This window comes from Pristiophorus japonicus, chromosome 1 (assembly GCF_044704955.1).
Source record: "Pristiophorus japonicus isolate sPriJap1 chromosome 1, sPriJap1.hap1, whole genome shotgun sequence".
In the NCBI taxonomy this organism is placed as follows: domain Eukaryota; kingdom Metazoa; phylum Chordata; class Chondrichthyes; family Pristiophoridae; genus Pristiophorus; species Pristiophorus japonicus.
Genome location: NC_091977.1, coordinates 46,751,350 through 46,774,512, shown reverse-complemented (window position 1 = coordinate 46,774,512; position 23,163 = coordinate 46,751,350). Strand labels below are relative to the sequence as shown.

Genomic DNA, 23,163 nt, shown 5'->3' with positions numbered 1-23,163 from the left:
ATAGCGGGGGAGAAAGGGGCTATAGGGGGCCAGGAACTTAAACACAATCACAATCACTAAGGAGGTGGTACTCAGTAAGATAATGGGACTAAAGGCAGATAAATCCCCTGGACCTGATGGCTTGCATCCTAGGGTCTTAAGATAAGTAGCGGCAGGGATAGTGGATGCATTGGTTGTAATTTACCAAAATTCCCTGGATTCTGGGGAGTTCCCAGCAGATTGGAAAACTGCAAATGTAACACCCCTATTTAAAAAAGGAGGCAGACAAAAAGCAGGAAACTATAGACCAGTTAACCTAACATCTGTGGTTGGGAAATTGTTGGAGTCCATTATTAAAGAAGCAGTCGCAGGATATTTGGAAAAACATAATTCAGTCAGGCAGAGTCAGCATGGATTTATGAAGGGGAAGTCTTGTGTGACAAATTTCCTGGAATTCTTTGAGGATGTAACGAACAGGATGGATAAAGGGGAACCAGTGGATGTGGTGTATTTGGACTTCTAGAAGGCATTTGACAAGGTGCCACATAAAAGGTTACTGCACAAGATAAAAGTTCACAGGGTTGGGGGTAATATATTAGCATGGATAGAGGATTGGCTAACTAACAGAAAATAGAGAGTCGGGATAAATGGTTCATTCTCGGGTTGACAATCATTAACTAGTGGGGTGCCGCAGGGATCAGTGCTGGGATTCCAACTATTTACAATCTATATTAACGACTTGGAGGAAGGGACTGAATGTAACGTAGTCAAGTTTGCTGATGATACAAAGATGGGAGGAAAAGCAACATGTGAGGAGGACACAAAAAACTGCAAAAGGACACAGACAGGCTGAGTGGGCAAAAATTTGGCAGATGGAGTATAATGTTGGAAAATGTGAGGTCATGCACTTTGGCAGACAAAAAAAATCAAAGAGCAAGTTATTATTTAAATGGAGAAAAATTGCAAAGTGCTGCAGTACAGCAGGACCTGGGGGTCCTGGTGCATGTAACACAAAAGGTTAGTATGCAGGTTCAGCAAGTGATCAGGAAGACCAATGGAATCTTGGCCTTTATTGCAAAGGGGATGGAGTATAAAAGCAAGGAAGTCTTGCTACAGCTATACAGGGTATTGGTGAGGCCACACCTGGAATACTGCGTACAGTTTTGGTTTCCACATTTACGAAAGGATATACTTGCTTTGGAGGCAGTTCAGAGAAGGTTCACGAGGTTGATTCTGGAGATGAGGGGGTTGACATGAGGAAAGGTTGAGTAGGTTGGGCCTCTACTCATTGGAATTCAGAAAAATGAGAGGTGATCTTATCGAAACGTATAAGATTATGAGGGGGCTTGACAAGGTGGATGTAGAGAGGATGTTTCCACTGATAGGGGAGACTAGAACTAGGGGGCATAATCTTAGAATAAGGGGCTGCCCATTTAAAACTGAGATGAGGAGGAATTTCTTCCCTGAGGGTTGTAAATCTGTGGAATTCACTGCCTCAGAGAGCTGTGGAAGCTGGGACATTGAATAAATTTAAGACTAAGATAGACAGTTTCTTAACTGATAAGGGAATAAAGGGTTATGGGGAGCAGGCAGGGAAGTGGACCTGAGACTATGATCGCATCAGCCATGATTGTATTAAATGGTAGAACAGGCTCGAGGGGCTCTATGGCCTATTCCTGCTCCTATTTCTATGTTCTTATGACTCCAACCACTGGGGAGTTTTCCTCTTGATCCCCATTCACTTCAGAATTGCAAGGGCTCCTTGGTGCCACACTCTGCCCTCAACATCAGGGCAACATTCGGCAGTCAGTCCTGCCTTGCCTTTGGAATTCAGTTCTTGTCCATGTTTGAACCAAGGCTATAAATGAGCTCTGGAGCCAAGTCATCCTTGTTTTTATCTCCACCCACCTTTCACTGTAACCTCCTCTAGCCCTACAACCCTCCAAGATATCTGCGCTCCTCCAATTCTGACCTCTTGCGCATCAAAATTTGTTTGATAACGCTCCTGTGAAGCACTTTGGGACATTTTAGCTACATTAAAATTGCTCTTTAAGTTGTTGTTTTTGCTTGTGTGAGTGCACTTCTGTACAGGGAAGTATGCGTGACATGGAAAAACTGATGAGTGGTGAAAAATAACAACAAAATACTATAGGTATATTTGAAAACAGTATTTTATAAAATAGTAAATGATAGCCAATGGAAAAGTAAGAGACTCATTAGCAGCTACTGGCTTCTTCCATACAGTGGAAAAATCATCAACATTAAATGAAAAACAAACACTGGCTTGTTTCAATCAAGGACTTTGTACTGAAACATGAATACCTTCTCCGATTTTAGTCTCACTAACTTTTAGTGGAAGATGTTTTAAAAATCGGGATCTATCGTACAGAGTTTGATTACATCTGTGAGGATTGAAGGATTTATAAGGTTTTAGTAGGATTTTTTTGTTCACGTGTCTTCGCCTGTGCAGTCCTGACTGACAATAGTGGTTTTCATTCAGTTTTGGTAAGCGCTGTAGTTTGTTCAGCAGAGGGATTTGGCACAGTTACATTTGTATTTAAAGGGGCACTCACACGCTTGTAAAGATTGCCTAACTCATGGCTATGTTTTTCCCAGATAATTAATGATTATATGCTTAGTTGCCGCATGAAATTTGGAACCTTTTTTAAACTCAGCTATATATTGCTGGGTCAGAATCAGTAATGTCAAAAGCTCTAAGCTGCATGCATTAAAAATAGTTTTTATGGAATTGAAAAATCGTAAGCAATCCTAAATTAGCTGCTGCCATAAATCTGAGTGGAGCCTGTGCTGTTAACAAGTGGTCTGACAGCTGGCATCGGAAGTATTCACTTCTGAAAATCTACAACATTATTTTTAATTTGAAGAAAGCGTGATGGATTAAGATATTTTATGATGGGTGTGGTTGCTTTTGAAGCAGCAAAGTGAAGTGGTACATTTAGGCTAGGCTTGGCCCATTGAGAACCGCCTGGTTGGAGAGTCATGCCGTATCATCTTCACAGTACTGCAATCTCGTGTGCTGCTGAAAATAGCTGTGATAGTCCTCCGACAAGAGCAACAGCTGTGCTTGTTCTGTTGGATTCTGCTTGGAAACCTTGGAATGTTGTTCAAATCTCAGCTCAGAGACTAGAACTCCAAAAGAATGAAAAGTGGGCACAAAATAGTTTGAAAACTCAAATCCATATAGGAGGCAACGTTGGATCCAGCATAAAAAGCTGGAGAGGACTTCCCACCGGTAATCATCATCTTTTACTTGAATGAGTAATGTATTTACTAATAGTTTGCGGGGTTGTAGTAGATGAGCAATTAAATCCTGTTTAACAGTTCACGTGCCCCAGAGAGTATTTCCTTCATTTCTGCTTCTTTACACCTACAGGATTGAGTCATTTAACCAATTTGTTATTCATTCATTTGTGTTTATAATTTTTTGAGTTTGAAGGGAACAATATCCCATAGTCTTGGTGAGAAATTTCAAAAATTGAAGTTTGTTAGGGATACTATATTAAAAATGCATGTACATGTGTGTGTATTTATGTAGAAAGTTATGAGTGTATTTGTACATATTACATGTATGAATGCAAAGTTAAAGTGTATTTGTTTGGGCCCATTGTATGTGCAAATTTGGTACATTTTGTTTATTTCCAAGGATCCATGCATCTATTTGAATTCTGTCTATTTGAGGCTAAGTATAGCAGAATGATAATCATCAGATGTATTATTAGTGGCTGTTTCTGATTTCCGTGATCCTTTTTGTTGTGTATGGTTGAGCACTTGACTCCCAACTAGAATATTGTGTATCAGGGCTCTAGATTTGCTTCATTTGAATTTGCTCCCCTTCGTTATGTTTGTTGAACAAGTGACTGGATGGAGCATGGCACAGAGGTGAGACATTGCTGCCGAGTCAGAACGCTGTGGGTTGAATTCCTGCTACAAACTAGAGCACATCATCTGGGCTGACACTTCAGTGCATTACTGAGAGAGTACTGCACGGTTTTTGCATGAGATGTTAAGACGAGATGCCATCGGCCTGTTTAGGTGGACATAAGAGATCCCATGTCGCTGTTTGAAGAAGAGAAGGGATGTCTCCTGATGTCCTGGCCAACATTACTTCCACAATAAACACTTGTCAAAACAGCTTGGGCTGGATTTTCACCTTTTGAGATTTTGGGGAGATGATGTCGGTGGGGCGGTCCCGATACTGCCTGGACAAAGTTTGTACCCTCGACTGCAAAATTTGGCAAAAAATGTGGTTCCATGATCGGGGCGCAAAACCAGGCATTACACAAGCACGTTTGTGCGCCCCAGCAGAAAATCGCGGCGTTAAAAAAAAGTTTTGTTAATTTAAGGAACTTCATTGTTGTTCAGTGCCCTGCAATGTAATGTTGTGTATTGTATGGTTTTATTTTGGTGGGGGAAGTTTTTGTTCCTTTGTTGCAGTAACATTTCTGATTCATTCTTTGCCATTGGTGTTTTGTGTATCATTCCAATGTTCACCGGAGATGTGCCTTTATGGGTGCATATTGCGTGTCCAGTATTAGCTCCGTCCCTCAGTTTCCTCCATTTAGGAGAGCCGGTGCATTATGAGCTGGCGACATGCACCTCTTGGTCCAACTGCATCTCCAAGCTGCCTCGCCCATGGATGGTGTGGCTATCCAATGGGGGCCTCGCCAGCCTCCTCTTCGTCATCCTCGTCATCCTCCTCCTCCTCCTGAAGTGGGAATGCAATCCCCACTGGCAATGCCTGGCCCCTCATGATGGCCATGTTGTGCAACATGCAGCACACTACAATGAAATCGGATACCTGTTGAGGGGAATATTGAAGGCTGCCTCCAGAGCAGTCCAGGCATCGGTTTGCCTGTAGGAGATGGCATATCTCTGTCAGCACTTCCTTTCGGAAGCACAACCTTCTCTCACACTGCTCCTCATAGAGCTGCAGGTATGAGCGTTGGTGCCTGTAAACCATTGTGCGGGGGGGGGGGGGTGGCGGTGGGGTAAGCCCTCCTTCCTCTCGCTTGACGCTGCCTGGCAATAGCATGGAGCATGATACACTGTCAAACTAATAATGCCCCCATTACATTCTCTCACTCAACTGACTGGGGTTTTGTGAACATCACATGCCTGGCTAAGCCATTCACAATGCAGCAGCTCTACAACTATTTGTAGCTGTATTATTAATCAAGTGCCCCCCTGATTAAAGGGGGGGCATACTCCAAAAACTTTCAAACCAGTACCCCCTTGTTTTTTATTTTTATCTTTATTTTTATTTATTTGTTTATTTTTTGACGGCACTAAAAACACAAATTATACAAGTGCCCCCTGGCTAAAGGGGAGGGGGGGGGGCACTAAAACCGGCACAATAAACAAATTAAACTTTAGACATTTAAATCAAATTAAAATTTGGTTACCGGGGGTAACGATGCACTCCAGTCGCTCTGGCGCCCACCTCTCGCAGAAGGCCGTGAGCGTACCGGTGGACACCGCGTGCTCCATCTCTAAGGACACCCTGGCCCGGATGTACGCGCGGAAGAGAGGCAGGCAGTCAGGCTGAACGACCCCCTTGACCGCCCGCTGCCTGGACCGGCTGATGGCACCCTTGGCCATGCCCAGGAGCAGTCCTACGAGGAGGCTCTCTGACCTACCCGCTCCCCTCCGCACAGGGTGCCCAAAGATCAGGAGTGTGGGACTGAAGTGCAACCAGAAATTGAGGAGCAGCCCCTTTAAATAATAAAACAGGGGCTGCAACCTCGCACACTCCATAAAAACGTGGAACATGGACTCTTCCAGACCGCAGAAATTGCAGGCGGCCTGGGAGCCCGTGAACCGGCTTAAAAATTTATTGCACAGGACTGCTCCGTGCACCACCCTCCAGGCCAAGTCCCCAATAAATAGTGGGAGGACTCCCGCGTAGAGTGCACTCCATCGGGGACCCCCGCCTCCTCCGGACGGCAAGATGGTGCGCCATGGCGTGTCCGGACGGCAGACGAGGATGGCAAGGTTGAGAGTGTGCAGGAGCAGCCCGTACAGGAAACCCCTCTGCGCAAAACTGAAAGGAGGTTTCGGGGCTTGGCGCCGATGAGGAATTCTGTCCGGACAGGGGTCAGTTCGGATGGAATCTCCCCACGTGCTTGAGCCTCCTCGATGCACCTAACGGAGTCAGGGCCCAGCGCTGTTTTTAGCGACTCGATGTCATTGGCCGCGCGACGGACATTGGCCCAGTTTAACAGCAGCTCTACAAACCTGTGAGCATACTCGCAGGTGCATATATTACATCAGGAAATCCCCCAATACAGGTACAACGTCTCAAATCCGGCGGTGCAACAAACAGAATTGCCCAAAAACCAAACATTTTTGAGGCGGCCAAGTTGGCGACATCACGTGGCGAGGGACGAGGAAACTGGTAAAAACCGGTAAAAAATGCAGTGCTGGGGGAGCCGTGGGAATTGGTGGGCAGCGAGGAGCGGCAACAGCGAGGTCGAAAATCCTAAAGCCGGCACGGTCTCGGTCCCGAGGTTGCCGTATTTCAGACGTTGTACCTGTATAACTAACCTGACTGTCGGGGACCATTCCCACAGGTCTGCATGGGCCTACTGCCACCCGAAATTCTGCTCTCATCCGCCGGTCACGTACTGATTTTCGTCTAGATTGGGCAGCAGACTCACCGAAGAGATGGCAGTGGGGCCCAGGAGTTTAAATGGACCGAGCCTCAATCCAATGCAGCCAGTTGAGCGTGATGCCTCTCCCCTCCAGACCTGAGGTGAGATCAGGGCTTCTTACTAACTCTGGTATATTTTCCCCCATTTTTTCCCTCCAGTACTTTCTTACTGGAGGGAAAAAAACCCAGCAGAAACAGAAAATAAGAAGTGGCAGCACCCATGAGTGGACAGCCTCACTTCATACACATATCAGGAATATATTTGCCACCTCGGTACGTAATCGAAGTGGAAAGAATCGGCTACAACGGAAGAAAATGTTTGCCATCTAAAACTTTGTCGAAATCATGCGCAATACCCAAGAAGTTCTGACGAAGGGTCATCGACCTGAAACGTTAACTCTATCTCTCCACAGATGCTGCCTGACCCGCTAAGATTGCCAGCATTTTCTGCTTTTATTACCCAAGAACACAGTCCTTCCTGTCAATGAGCATTCCAGGTTGAGCTGTGAATAGAGCTTTTTGCAGCATGATTATATCTTAATGGGAAAGGACTCATTTTTATTTTAAAAAAAAGGTAGACACAGTCTTTTTATATTTTCACCTAATCACACTGAAAGAAAGAAGTCCCAAAGGAGTTGAGGAATTCCAGACTGCTCTCAAATGTAGCTCTGTGTTGCTGAAGAACAAACCGTAATGGTATGTACAGCTCTGGCCAAGGTAACAGTGTGCCTTTGTCATGGCTCTGAATGTGGTGTCAGATTTTGCTCGACAAAAAAAAATAAACTCACCAACCTTTGTTTACATAATTAGATTCTGAGAACCAAGTGAAAAGTCTGGGGCTTTTTTTTCCCGCAGTGCAGGAGGCATAAAGTGGAAAGTGTTTCCCGAAAAGTCTATTGGCAGAATAGAAGTGGTGATGTGCAGAAAGTACAGAATGTATTTCTAAACAAGATTGAAGTGATCAAATGCTTTGCAACAGAATACTTTCTTGCAGAAAGGCTTAATAAAATCCAGCAAGGGGTCCAACTGCACAGCCAGGCCTAACCCCGTAATCAGGGGTAGGCAGGTATACATTACGAAGCAAAAGCAGGAATGGTGCTTGCTCACAGCAAGTTCCACTTGTACTGCCTTTCCGTAATTTAAAACAAAATCTTTTCTCCTTTTTTTGTCTTTTCACGTGTATGTTCTTGTTTCCTCTTCTTTCTGACTTTTGAATCTTCTCTTAAACATAGAAACATAGAAAATAGGTGCAGGAGTAGGCCATTCGGCCCTTCGAGCCTGCACCACCATTCAATAAGATCATGGCTGATCATTCATCTCCGTACCCCTTTCCTGCTTTCTCTCCATACCCCTTGATCCTCCCAGCCGTAAGGGCCATATCCAACTCCCTCTTGAATAAATCGAACAAACGCATCAACAACTCTCTGGAAGAGAATTCCACAGGTTAACAACTCTCTGAGTGAAGAAGTTTCTATGGCTGCAGTTACACTGCTGTTGTATATCGCTGCTTTATGGGTTCCAGCTTGATAATGCTCTGGTTACACTGCTTGGCTGGAACTCTCTTTCTCCTGCCCTTGGGCAGCCCCTCAGCATATTTGACACCGCAGTTGGCATTGCAGTAGAGTAATGCTCCATACACTGCCGATCCAAGCAACGAGAGACAGTGAGATTAAGCTGGATAGCTCTTTGTCGGCCGGCACGAACACAATGGGCCAAAATAGCCTCCTGACTTTAGTGTCGCTGTGAAGTGGAAACTGTTTTGTGGCAGTGTAGAAATGCCCTATTGTCTAATACAAAAACAACATACTGCGGAGGCTGGAAATCTGACAACAAACCCAGAAAATGCTGGAAATACTCAGCAGGTCATCGACCTGAAAAATTAACTCTGTTTCTTTCCTCACAGATGCTGTCTGATCTGCTGAGCATTTCCAGTATTTTCTGGATTTATGCCCGATCATCTGTTTATTTCTCTCCTTTCTCTTTTTGCTTTAACTGCCTTGATTTTTTTTTGTTCCTTCCCATTTCTTTTTCCCTCGCTCTTTGTTTAACATTGAAGTGACATTGGTAGCACTGACACTCCTAGGTCAGCGGGTTGTGGGTTGAAGTCCCACTCCAGAGATTTGTGCACGTGATCAAGGCTGACGCTGCAGCGGAGTACAGAGAGAGTGCTGGACTGTCGGAGGTTAATCTGCTTTCTCAGATGGAAACTGTTATATATGCAGACTATAGATATACTCTGTGAAGTCACTGTATAGTTGCATAAGATGGAGACTTGTTTATCTGATGTACTATCAATAAGATTTACACTCTGTATATACTATGCTGGCACCACTAGAGGGTGCAACTGGTGGAGACCGGGGTTTCCTGTTCTGGTGACAGCGGCTGTATAAAAAGGGAGCCACCATGCGGCTGCCTCACTCTGGAGTTAGGAATAAAGGACCAAGTTCACTACAGTTTGAGTACAACACATTGCCTCGTGGAGTCATTCATATGTACAGTACAGACATAATAATTGGTGACGAGAATACGGACTTTCACGCGATTATGGCTACCTTTGGCACACTAAAAGTCTTCACAGAGGGTGATGATTGGGATTCTTTCACGGAAAGGCTCGAGCTATATTTTGTGGCAAACGACCTGGCAGGGGAGACGGATGCATTGGCAGAGAAGTGCAAGGCTATACTGTTGACCAGTTGTGGGCCCGAGGCCTACCGCCTCGTCAGGGACTTGCTGGCACCCACGAAGGCCAAGGATAAGACATACGATGAGCTGACTGAACTAATTCGCGACCAACTTAAACCAAAAGAGAGCATCCTCGCGGCCAGGCACAGATTCTACACTCACCAGACCTGAGGGCCAGGAGATTGCAAAATATGCAGCTGACCGCAGGAGACTTGCGGCACCGTGTGATTTTGGCATGCATTATGAGACATCTTCGTTATAGGAATTGGCCACGAGGCCTCCTTCACAAGCAGGTTGACTGTGCCAACACCACAGTCAACCTGCAGAAGGCCATCAGCATCAGTCAGGCGTTCATGACCCCGACCTGCAGCATCAAACAAATTATTCATCCTGTGCACTCAAACCCAGCAAGTACTGTACACAGAATGGTGTCTTTCACAGGCAAGACTGTAGAACCAGGGCAGAGAGCACAGACCTCAGGGTTCCAGAACTCAGTCTGCCCAGGGGTGCTAATCGAGTAGCACCACGCTGGCGTTGCGGAGGAAACCATAGCGCTCACCAGTGTCTGTTTGCTGAGTACATATGCAAAACCTGTAACATGAAGGGCCACCTCCAGCGTATGTGTTGAAGAAATACGACTCACCGTCTAGCAGAGGAGTCTAGATGACTTTGAATCCAGCGGGGAGTGGGGAGTATGATGATTTGGCCAGAGAGGCAGCTCAGCCCCAAGAAGAAGTGTGTGGAGTGTATACCTGCACCACCAGTTGTCCTCCAGTGAAGATGGAAGTCGAGATAAACAGCGTTCCAGTCTTCATTGAAGTGGACTGCGGAGCGAGCCAGTCAGTAATGAGCCACGATGCCTTTGAGAGGCTATGGAATGAAGAACGACCCGAGCTGGTTCCAGTACAGGAAAAGTTGCACAGCTACACCAAGGAGCTGATCCCAGTCCTTGGTAGTGCGGAAGTAAGCGTAATCCATAATGGCGTGATGCACAAGTTACCTCTGGATTGTTGCAGGTGATGGTCCAATGCTACTCAGAAGAAGGTGGATGGGGAAGATCCAATGGAAATGGGAAGACCTCTTCACTCCAGCAATTGATGTTCTCCGTACTCAGAGGCAGAGCAAAACCTCATCTTCACTTGGGCCAGGCACCAGAGAACAGACCAGCGCAGCACCTGAGGCACAGACCGTCCATCATGACTGCGGGCAATGATCCGACCGAAACAACCTAAAAGTACCTTTCCGGCTCCAGTGGCAGGACTCCTGGGGAGGAAGATCGAATTCACAGGCACTCTTCCAGCTTTTGTGGCAGAATCGCGGGAGAGAAGGATCAAGGCAGTTGACCTCGAGGACAGAGGCAAGATGGCATCCCTGCTGCAGCGAGATGCGGCATGGCAGGGTTCTCTTAAAGGAGACCTGCAACCAACTGAACTTAAAGAGACATTGTATGCATGGCAATCAATGTAACGAACCAATTAAGAATGTATAGAATAAAATGTTGCGAGATGTCGGGAATAGAGTGTCCCCTAAAGTAGCAAGCCAGCGACCTCACTGATCCTGATACCTTGCCCCAGGTCTATCCCACACTACAGGCACATGATGGCACTATTCGCCATGGACTTGGAAACTAAAACGGCGCCAATACACGCAGTCGGTCACTGTTGCCCACCACCCGGGTGGAGATGGCGCAGCCCCCAGACCCAGTCGCTACCTCGGCCATGTCTGGGAACGAAAGATCAGAACCAACGAGTTCCCCAAACGGGACCTGGAACAGCCAGGTTCCCAACACTGTTAGAGAGCAGGCAGAAGACTCTGCAGCCCTCAAAGGAGGGCATCTGTGGCTCTGCCCACCACTAGGCAACGGCAAAGGCCCTGAGTCCTGGTAAGGTAAGCGAACCAAGCCCACCCAGGAGGCTAGCAGGAGGCACAGCCCCGCCTTCAGACGACTAGGACCCCGTCCGCTTGTTCTGGAACAAGCGTCCTCGCATACCTGTACTGCTATCTCCGTACTGACCATGACTGAACCATGAATGCCCAATCCTCGCGCATGAACATAAAACATAACGAATGTAAGTCACTGAACCAAGGTGTCACGATACAAACTGTAAAATAACGCTTTTTTTTCCTTCCTTTCTTTGTACTTGCACTGTGTCTTATCCTGTATGTTAATGTAACAGGCCAGCTGCATGATCTCGCTGTGGGGTGGGTGGGAGCTGGCGGGGGGGGGGGGGGGGGGGCGCGAAATGCATGTATATAGCCGTGGACACACACATGAATCACACCCAGAACCCACTGGAACCTCGAACCCTCCAAGCTGGTAACTACTACCCAATGTTGTGGCAGAAGGACTTTGGGGTTAACAGGGAGAGAGCCAAGCCAAAGCACAGCCAAGGTGCAAGGACTATTGGCACTTAAGTCTGGGGAGAGCTAAGCCAGAGCACATAGTGCAAAGGTAATTGGCACAAAGAACTTGGGGGAGAGTGACGTTATATAGGCAGACTATAGATATACTCTCTGTATAGTTGCATAAGGTGGAGACTTGTTTACCTGATGTACTGTCAGTAAGGTTTACACTAGAGGGTGCAACTGGTGGAGACCGGGGTTTCCTGCCCTGGTGGCAGGGGCTGTATAAAAGGGGAGCCACCATGCGGCTGCCTCACTCTGTAGTTAAGAATAAAGGACCAAGGTCACTACAGTTTGAGTACAACACATTGCCTCGTGGAGTCATTCATAGGTACAGTACAGACATAATAGAAACTGTCACCAAGCTCATGGTCTACAGGGCAGTAGTAATACCTGTCCTCCTGTATGGCTCAGAGACGTGGACCATGTACAGTAGACACCTCAAGTAGCAGGAGAAATACCACCAACGATGTCTCCACAAGATCCTACAAATCCCCTGGGAGGACAGAGGCACCAACGTTAGCATCCTCGTCTAGGCCAACATCCTCAGCATTGAAGCACTGACCACACTTGATCAGCTCCACTGGGCAGGCCACATAGTTCACATGCCAGACACGAGACTCCCAAAGCAAGCGCTCTACTCATAACACAGCAAACGAGCCAAAGGTGGGCAACGGAAACGTTACAAGCCTCCCTGATAAAGTGCAGCATCCCCACTGACACCTGGGAGTCCTTGGCCAAAGACCGCCCTAAGTGGAGGAAGTGCATCCGGGAGGGCGCTGAGCTCCTCGAGTCTCGTCGCCGAGAGCATGCAGAAACCAAACTCAGCCAACGGAAGGAGCGTGTGGCAAACCAGACTCCCTGCCCACCCTTTCCTTCAACCACTGTCTGTCCCACCTGTGACAGAAACTGTAATTCCTGTATTGGACTGATCTCCAGGATAAGGGTCATGTTGGCATGGCCACATTCATTGCCAATCCCAAGTTGCCGTGAGGAAGTGGTCGTGGGTCTTCGAGCAAGTGCTTTCACAACTGGCCTGCTGGTCCAGTTTCAAGGACACTGAAAGTCAACCATGTATTGTGGGACTAGGGCACCCCAGGTAGAGCTGGCTTGTTTCAATTCCCTAAGGAACATTAGTGAACCAGTTGGGTTTCTAAACAACAGTCCGGCAGCCCACGAGTTACCAGCTCTGTTTAACTAACTTGCCATGGTGGGATTTAAACTCATTGCCTTTGGGTAGCTAGTTCAGCAGAGATGTGTAATAAATGTTGACCTTGCCAGCAAAAGCATATCCCAAGAATTAATATTTAAAAAAGGCACTGAAAGTAGAAAGAAAGACTTGCATTTATATAGCGTCTTTCACGACCACCGGACATCACAAAGCGCTTTACAGCCAATGAAGTTTTTTGAAGTGCTGTCACTTTTGTAATGTAGGAAATGTGGCAGCCAATTTGCACACAGCAAGCTCCCACAAACAGCAATGTGATAATGATCAGATCATCTGTTTTAGCGATGCTGATTGATGGATAAATATTGGCCAGGACACGGGATAACTCCCCTGCTCTTTTTTTGAAATAGTACCATCGGATCGTTTACGTCCACCTGAGAGAGAAGACGGGGTCTTGGTTTAACGTCTCATGCAAAAGACAGCACCTCCGACAGTGCAGCTCTCCCTCAGTACTGCACTGGAGTGTCTGCCTAGGTTTTTTGTCCTGGGACTTGAACCCACAACCTTCTGAATCAGAGGCGAGGGTGCTACCCACTGAGCCACAGCTGACACTCAAATAGCTTTAAGAAGTTTTCAGGGAAGCTCCCAGAAATTTCTCGACCTTTATCAAACAGCGTCAATATAGCAGGGAAATGGTGTTTTCTAAACATGTACAGGAAAAACTACAATTTACCCTTTCAGAGCAAGGATCTAGGAGAAGAGGTCTCCCTTGTAGGGCTCATGTTTTGCGGGTGCTTAGCCTGTGGAACACTTTCCAGCACTCCACTCACATTATGGGATCTCCCCTAATTTGCATTGGAATCCGGCCTTTAATACACAAACGGGTGATTCAGCCCAACTAGCACATGATTCCAATGTTAACTGCAATAATAAATGAAGGTATAACACTTGTTGGAAACAAAGCAGTCTAGTGTTTGGCAGCAGTCAGCTGCTCTTGGCAAATGTTAGGCAGACAGACAATATATCTGTCTTTAATAAAAGTATATGCCTGTTAGTCCATTCACGTTATACAGGTTAGTGAGAAATAGTAAAATAATATCCTTGCTCAGTGATTTCTCTACAATGAATGTGAAACATTTATACACTTTATACAGCAGCAGGGTAGATAACGAGGGTAAGTTTTATTTTTAAATCCCAATGAGATGTAGATGTTTACTAATCTGGGAACTGGTGCAGCCGGTACTTATACACAGTGCATTTCTGCAGTATCTAATCTATACAATATACATTATAATACTTTATTTGGCACATACCAGCATTCCATGTAGAGATAACAGTGCTGTCTCAAGTGCTGGCAAAGATAAGGATAGCGAGGTGACTGTCAAATAGATGAGTGCCTGCAGCCCTAGTGTTTTCCATACTGTGGTGCAGCACTGACGGATTAGTGAACTGTGTGAATTTGTTTCAGCACTTCTGGAGTAACATGGATAGCAATTCATTGGCCCTGAAGTTGTGGTGTCTGTGATGGCGTGTCGTATTCCTTTTGAGATGCTCTGCAAGTTCCAGTTTTCCAAAATCCGGAACTTGCAGCCTGTCAATGTACACGTTGACGTGCCATCCATGGGGGTCTGAAAAACCAATCACTAGCGCAGAGTTTGCCTGTTTGTCCAGCGACTAGCCAGCAATTGCCCAATTAAGACTTATGGTTGATACAAGCAGGCGATGGGTCTGCGTAAGGGGGATATTTAGCTAAGGCTTAAATTAAACTTTTTTAGATCCTAAATTATGCACATGCACTTTATTAAATGAGTTTATGCAAATATTGACTCAGATTACAGTCTTAATGATGTATAAAAAAAGTATCAAAAGGTACTGATGAATAAAATTCAATTTCTGTAAATTGTATGATTATAGATTTTGGGATTCCATTGCATATCATTAGGGGATTGCCTTAGTAAATGATTGAAATGGAATTCTCCTTTGTCATTGGAGGACCAGGCCCACGTGATCCCAGATACCCTTCCGCACTGCCTATGTCCCTGGGATATGTGGGCCATTTCGCTGCACTCCGCCTCGAGGCCTGAAGACCGCAACTTTTCTCAGCCTGGCCTCCAGCAGGTACTTTTATAATTGTTTTGTGGGTCGGAGCCATACTCCAGAGGCATGCCTCCGACCGCAATTTCTAGCCCATTATGTACTGAGGAGGGTGTGGTCTTGTTTGATTCATTCAACCTGAATATAATGAAGAGTCGTTGATCGTCCAGAGCATTATTCACAGATGGTCCAGAGGCATCAGTCAGAGAAGAGCAGTTAAGGTCTTGTGCACAGAAGTCCAGGGAACCATGTTCTTCACACCAGTTGGAAACATCTATGTACCTGTCAGAAACACATGTTCTACAACCATAGAATATATCCACCAGATGCAGACTCTTTCTATATAGATTAAAATGGGCACTATTTTCATGAACCTTTTCATCCTCCGTGTTCAAACTCGCATCGGAATGGTGAAGGGTAATCCTCAATGTCTGAGAAAAGAGCTATGAGGAATGACCAGATAAGCTATTGGGTCTTCAGGCTCAGAAGAGACAGAAATGTATACAAGATGCTTAACAGGAAGGAGAAAGTAAACTAAAAGCAATACTACCAGAACTGTAGGACAAGAAGGCAAAAGTTCAGGGTCAAGAAAGGCAAATTTGGGACAGATGCCAAGAAGTATTTCTTTACACAAACTGTGTTGAACAACTGGCATAGGAGGTCAGGAAGATTTGGTTACGGTCGGGACACAGCACTTATTTAAGCAATATTTAGATACTGTGGGATTGGTATTCTGGAAGGATGAGGTCAAAGGGCCTTCCTTATCCAACCCTATCTTGTGATCCTGTGCTGTCAAAGCACATTATATCACTTTCATGTGACATCACAGTAAAAATCACGCATCAATCATCTGTCTTTTTTTTAACTCCAGACAAACAATAAATGATCTGTAAAGCACTTTTTTCAAATGTTTGTAATGTTTCATAACATAGAAACATAAATAGGTGCAGGAGTAGGCCATTCGGCCCTTAGAGCCTGCACCACCATTCAATATGATCATGGCTGATCATGCAACTTCAGTACTCCATTCCTGCTTTCTCTCTTTAGCCGTAGGGCCGTATCTAGCTCCTTTTGAATATATCTAACGAACTGGTCTCAACAACTTTCTGTGGTAGAGAATTCCACAGTTTCACAATTCTCTGAGTGAAAAAGTTTCTCCTCATCTTGGTCCTAAATGACTTACCCTTATCCTTAGACTGTGACCCCTGGTTCTGGACTTCCCCAACATCAGGAACATTCTTCCTGCATCTAACCTGTCCAATCCCATCAGAATTTTATATGTTTCTATGAGATCCCTTCTCATTCTTCTAAATTCCAGAATATAAGCCTAACCGATCCAGTCTTTCTTCATATGTCACTCCTGCCATCCCGGGAATCAGGCAGGTGAACCTTTGCTGCACTCCCTCACTAGCAAGAATGTCCTTCCTCAGATTAGGCAACCAAAACTCATCAGCACACCTGAAACATTTAACACAAGCATTACATCTGATAGCAAAATTAGAGACATGATAAAGGACATTGCCATTCACTGCTTCACTCTCTGGATTCTTTTCAAGAAAACTTTAATTATTTTGTTATTTTTTTGTTTCTTACCAGAAAATAGTTCTGCAGCCTAACATGGTTAAATAGAAAATTTAAAAAGATTATGGTAAGTAGATAAGAGCTGTTTGCCTGGGCTTTCTTAAATAATTTTGAAAACACTTGTTCGAGATCAAGAGCAGAAAACTGGAGACAATTTGATGGTTTTGAATTAGAAGAATGCTGTTTGTTGTCTGCACTGTGCATTTTTTAAATAGTTATTAAATCATTTTAAATGTGAGTATTATCAGATATTTCAGGATTTTCACCTGGTACCTGTAAAGCTATTATTTTTGGATGGCCGCAGAAGAGAATTTTGAGATGCACTGCCAATTTGCAAGTGTAAAGTAAAATGGAATCTTGTGTTTATTATCTTCAGATGTAGCGAAGGTAGAATTTTCTGATATCTCCCCCCCCCCCCCCCCCCCCCGCTCTCTCATTTTACAGTCTCGCTAGTATTTGTACAGCTACCAATACATGTTCTCTACAGAGACGATTATTCATGTTTCACTTCTGAATGACCCACCCGGATGCAGAGTGCTTGGTGCTCTCGAAGGAGTCTGTGCACAGAGTAGTTTACGTGGCTGGAACCAATAATGGCACTTGCGACTGATTAGGCTTTAATACATGAATATCATGAAGAGCTCTTTTAATAAGACAAGTCCTCACAGCAGAGATGGTGGAACATGACCTTGCAGGAAAAGCTTGTATGTGAACGGCTTTTGTATTTTTAGCTCCCTTGCTTTGCTGATAATCTCTCGGTGCCATTGCATGACCCTGACACTTACAGCTGTAAAGTCTTAGCTTATTTACCTTGGTGAAGGTAGGAGCAGAGGCACCCACAGGACAGGGGCGGCAGTGCAAGAATGGAAGATTGTCATTGCTAAATGCATTGTGCAAGAACAGTCCATAGAATATGTGGAGCCTCATTCCGTTAACAGGACAAACAAGAATTTAATTTGAAGTTGCCTGTTGACACGCAAGTACAGACACAGACATATAATGATGCCTGATTGACATATCTGGAGGAGAGCACACATTAATGGAATTTAATTCAATGCTTAAGTCCTTCTCGTACTGTGTGTGATCCATGGGTCCAGGATACACGCTTCCTGTAAATCTTTAAAGAAGATTTGAAAAAGATTAATCTTCCAAATGATGTGGGTGAGAGCTGGTGGCTGATACAAGGAGCACTGACCAGCATTGAGTGTGGAATTCACTGTAAAGTGTTTGTTGGTAAAAGTTTAATTCTTGACTCCATCATCATCATAGGCAGTCCCTCAGAATCGAGGAAGACTTGCTTCCACTCCTGAAGTGAGTTCTTTGGTGGCTGAACAGTCCAATACGAGAGCCACAGACTCTCACAGGTGGGACAGCTGTTGAGGGAAGGGGTGGGTGGGACTGTTTTGCTGCATGCTCTTTCTGTTGCTTGCGCTTGATTTCTCCATGCTCTCGGCGTCGAGACTCGAGGTGCTCAGCACCCTCTCGGATGCACTTCCTCCACTGAGGGCGGTCTTGGGCCAGGGACTGATGTTCAGTCGTAGGGCACGTGAGGTTGTCGATAATGACAGTCTAAGTAACATCCATTTATGGTGAACAGTGACTGTTCAGTTAGCGATTTAAAATCAGTTTACAGTCAGAAACCTAGTTTTTTAAAAAAAAGGGAAAAATGAATTGGATTTTCATCTACCCTGAATGTCCCTACCCCTGAATTATTCTACATTCTACAATATTACATGCACGGGTAATTTTATCATTGGACATGAAGGTTATCTACAGTAAATATGTTGGGGATCTTAAGATGCTGACTGCATCGTCAAATCTAGAGGGGAAAAAAAATGACAGAAAATAAGAAATGTTGTGCAACTACAAACTAGAGACAAGAAGTGAAGTTGAATACACATGGGTGCATTTATATTGTTATACGACCAACAGAGAGCAAATCAATCTTGAGCTTGTATCGGGCTTGGAATGCTGATTCACACTGACTTTTCCAAGCTCATGCTCACTTTATTTTGGTAGCTGTTTATCAAGCCCAACAAATGTGAGGAAAGTATCTCTGTAAACTTGGGGCAACAGTTGGACAGAAGGGGGAAAGACGGCTAGAGGGAGAGAGTGTTTGTGTGAACTCGACAAGATGAATGCAGAAAGGATATTTCCACTTGGGAAACTAAAACTAGGGGATATAGTCTCAGAATAAGGGGCCGTCCATTTAAAACTGAGATGAAGAGGAATTTCTCTGAGGGTTGTAAATCTATGGAATTCTCTGCCCCAGAGAGCTGTGGAGGCAGAGAGCGACAGATTTTTGAGCGATAAGGGAATAAAGGGTTATGGGGAGTGGGCAGGAAAGTGGAGCGGAGTCCAGGATCAGATCAGCCATGATCTTATTAAATGGCGGAACAGACTCGAGGGGCCAACTGGCCTACTCCTGCTCCTATTTCTTATGTTCTTATGTAACTGTGGCAGGATTGGATGGGTATTGTGTCTCTGTGAATGGGAGGGGGAAATTAGGGGCAGAGAGTGGCTCTGAACTGGGAGGAGACTCAAAAGCGAAGCCTTTTGTGAACAGTTCATATGGCTTTGCAGAAGCGATTGTGTGGTTGGCCTGTTGATTATGGATAAACCGAAAAGTTGCTTGTTTTTCCTCTATTTCTAAGATTGAAACTGTATCAATTGTGAAATAAAACCGTGTTTAAACTAAACATTGGCTTGAACATTCCTGGGATCTGCTTCAGCTCCTCCAAGGTAACTTCACCGGAGGTTTACGTGTGTAATTGGGGTTTCTGCTGCACTTCCGATGTAGTTGGAGCGGAAGCAACTACGAGGAAATTCCTGGCTTCTGCAGATGTGGCAAAGGTAGAATTTTCTTGTATTCCTCCCCACCACCCCCTTATTTAACAGTCTCTCTAGTATTCTCGGCTTTAGTTTCAGATCAAAACAAAAATCCTTGTTTATGGTCCACATCACCTGGCCTCATGCATGTTTACGCCTCGATTTCAAAATTCTCATCCTTATTTTCAAATCCCTCCATGCCTTTTCCCCTGCCTATCTCTGCAATCTCCTCTGGCCTCACAATTCCCTGAGATGTCTGCGCTCCTCTAATTCTGCCCACTTGAACATCCCTGATTATAATCGCTCAACCATTGGTGATCGTGCCTTCTGTTGCCTCGGCCCTAAGCTCTGGAATTCCCTCCCTAAACCTCTCTGCCTCGCTACCTCTCTTTCCTCCTTCAAGACGCTCCTTAAAACCTACCTCTTTGATCAAGCCTTTGATCACCTGCCCTAATTTCTCCTTGTATGGCTCGGTGTCAAATTTTCTGTCTTGTAATACTCCTGTGAAGCATCTTGGGACGTTTTACAGTCATGATCTTATTGAATGGTGGAGGAGGCTCGAGGGGCCAAATGGCCTACTCCTGCTTCTCTTTCTTATGTTCTTATGTAAAGGAGCTATATAAATACAAGTTTTTGTTTAATATAGATTCTGTTGCAAGGAAGAGCCACACTCACGGGTGACTACAGCTGCTCTGGCATTGTGCTGAGACTCTGACTAGTGGTGCTAGCTCCCGATACGTGGGTCTCGCACAGCTGGTTGCCACACACAAGCAAACTGTCCAGGATTCCCTGTGGCCGGTGGCCAGTACAATACATTTTTACCAGCTCTTCCCGACTGCCAGTCTTAGCGAATCTTGGCAAGTTTACTTTCCAGCTTGTATCCAGCTGCGTAGAGCAGTTGGCGCCACCAACGTGGGTCTTGCACAATATAAAAACAGCTGATGTTGACCAGAGTTCTTTCCATAATGTTAATGCACAGTGACATCCTTGCTCTACAAGGGTCGGAGAAGAAATGCTACGAAGAGGTACCAAATTATGGGGAATCGGTTCAAATAAATAAAGTCTTGCATTTATGTAGCACCTTTCAGAACATCACAAAGCATTTATATAGCGCCTTTCAGGACATCATCATCATCATCATCATAGGCAGTCCCTCGGAATCAAGGAAGTCTTGTTTCCACTCTTAGCATGAGTTCTTAGGTGGCTGAACAGTCCAATATGAGAGCCACAGACTCTGTCACAAGTGTGACAGATAGTCGTTGAGGGAAGGGGTGGGTGGGACAGGTTTGCCGCACGCTCTTTCCGCTATCTGCGCTTGATTTCTGCATGCTTTCGGCAATGAGACTCGAGGTGCTCAGCGCCCTCCCAGATGCACTTCCTCCACTTAGGGCGGTCTTTGGCCAGGGACTCCCAGGTGTCAGTGGGGATGTTGCACTTTATCAGGGAGAATTTGAAGGTGTCCTTGTAACGCTTCTATTGTCCACCCTTGGCTCGTTTGCCGTGAAGGAGTTCCGAGTAGAACGCTTGCTTTGGGAGTCTCGTGTCTGGCATGGAAACTATGTGGCCTGCCCAGCGGAGCTGATCAAGTGTTTATATAGTGCCTTTCAGGACATCACAAAGCGTTTTATAGCCAATTAAATATTTTGACGTGTAGACACTGTTGTAATGTAGAGAACACGGCAGTCAATTTGCACACAGTAAGCTTCAACAAATGTGATAATGACCAGTTAATTTGTTTTTAGTGATGTTGATTGATAAAAATTGGCCAGGGCACTCGGGAGAACATTCCTGCTCTTATTCGAAATAGTGCTATGGGGTCATTTACATCCACTTGTGAGGGCACGCGGGGCCTTGGGGGCCTCGGTTTAACATCTCATCTGAAAGACATCTCGCTTCTGACAGTGCAGCACTCCCTCAGTATTGCATGATTTTACTGAGATTTTATGATCAGGTCATACTCATAACCTTCTGACTCAGAGACAAGAGTGCTAACACTGAGCCACAGCTGACACACTAAACTGGGAGATGTCAGCACAAAATTGGTGGCTTAACAGCTTAAGAGACCAAGTGCAAATTGAAATCCAACCTGTGATGTGTCGTGCTATGAATGTAATGATATCCCCCAAGCTTATTTCAAAAAGTTAGGTCTACACTTACCTGGCATGGGCAGAAGTGAGCTGGTGACACATTATTGAGGGATTTATTTTAGTAATGCCATAATATCACTTTGTCATTCCTATGTACTTCTTATGGTTGCATGGTTACCACAGACCAATGATAGATGCAGTATTTCAGTCACATTGGGGCAGAAATTCAACTTGCGACTGCTCGTTCTACACCTCTAAAATGGACCTTTGTCCTCTGAATTTCACATTGCAATCTGTTACGTCCAACATGGACTAGAAATGCACCGGACACAATATTGCCTTGGGCGACTTTTAGTTGCCCCGGAGCATCCACTTTAATGAGGCCTTAGGCTCCTTAAATATACAAGTCAGTTTGCTACGCAGGTTGTATGACCCCAGATGCAAAATTTAAATACAAATAGGAGGAGCTTGCTTAAAGAGGAGATTATTTAGAGAGATTATTTAAATTCTCCCAAGTTATCAGGCACCTGTGGTGAATTTAATATATTTACCAAGTGATCTTCCTGAGCGATGGCTCACAGAATTTGAAAAAAGTGTAATTACCATTTGCTTTGCATTTTTCAATATATAGTTATTTTCTGCTATTCCACAGCTCACGTTTCTGTTGAGTTGTACCAGGTTTTAAGTGGCCTAACCAGCGGTTCCTAAAGGGACCCCTGCAGGTTGCTCAGAAAACGGTCTAAGAAATGTGGGGCCGAAATTCAGCCTGTCGAAAATGCCTCTTGCCGTCAGAAAGCGGCGGAGTCGAATGGCCGCCGCTTTGGGGTCGAATGGCCGCCGCTCGCGAAATTCTCCTCGGTAGTTTTTCCAGCGGTCCCCACTTCCGTCCTGCTGCTGCCGCCCTCTCCTAAGTGTGTCATCAAAGTGCGCACCATCGAAATTCACCTGGAAAACCTTCGGGCCGCCGAGCAGTTCCCCCGACAGCATTTTCTGTCGGCGCACTGTGTTCGAAGTGTGTGCGACATGGCTGTGCGGCGGTTACTCAAGGGGAGGGCGCACTGCTGCGGCCGCCATTTTATTTTTTTTGTCGGCCGACTGCCAGATCGGGCCGGCAATTATGCCCCCGGGTTTGGCTGGGCTGCCAACACACAACCTGGCACTCCCCTCTTGGGTGCCAGGCCGTTGGCCCGACTGAAACCCTTCCTGGTGGCCCAGTGGATCTAACTAAAATAATGGCAGAGTTCGCAGCAGCTCTCCCCTTTAAGTGAAGGGAAGAGGATGTGGTGACATACACTCATCATGACTTCATCAGCGCCAGGCTGATTGACAGCATGCGGAGATTCCGTCCCACCTCCACTTCCGCCCCTCTGGAGTGCTCACCGCCACACTTCGACCCCCATTATGACCAACTTCCAGTCCGCCGGAAAACAAAAAAGCCAAAGAATGAAATTTCGCTCAAGGGGCCACCTCATCCACCATGACGGAAAAAACACTTCAACAGCGGGGGGTTAGGTGCGACCCGTTTCGGGCGGACCTGAATTTCTATCCCATTCAGTTTTTATTTTTGTGGGCCCGGGAAAAGCAGCTCTAGAAAACAACACATTCGAGGCTTCTCCCAAGATCACTTGTCTCCTCGCCCACTCCAGACCTGACTTGCTGGCTAGCTCTGT

General features: G+C 45.5%; 1 protein-coding gene across 23 annotated transcripts in view; it reads left to right on the top strand.

Annotated features, from left to right (window-relative positions):
* Positions 1 to 23,163, top strand: part of sorbs2b (sorbin and SH3 domain containing 2b) — a 344,867-nt gene that overhangs the window by 72,601 nt on the left and 249,103 nt on the right. For 18 of the 23 annotated variants that reach the window (XR_011593110.1, XR_011593131.1, XR_011593130.1 and 15 more), the window contains exon 1: positions 19,405 to 19,430. The exons of the other annotated variants lie outside the window; for them this stretch is intronic. Coding sequence is in view for 3 of the 18 variants with exons in the window: in XM_070879270.1 (XP_070735371.1) it covers positions 19,420 to 19,430 (11 nt within the window). In the remaining 15 variants the exon portion in view is untranslated. Of the gene's footprint in view, positions 1 to 19,404; positions 19,431 to 23,163 lie in introns of those variants that run through there. 23 annotated transcript variants of the gene reach the window in all.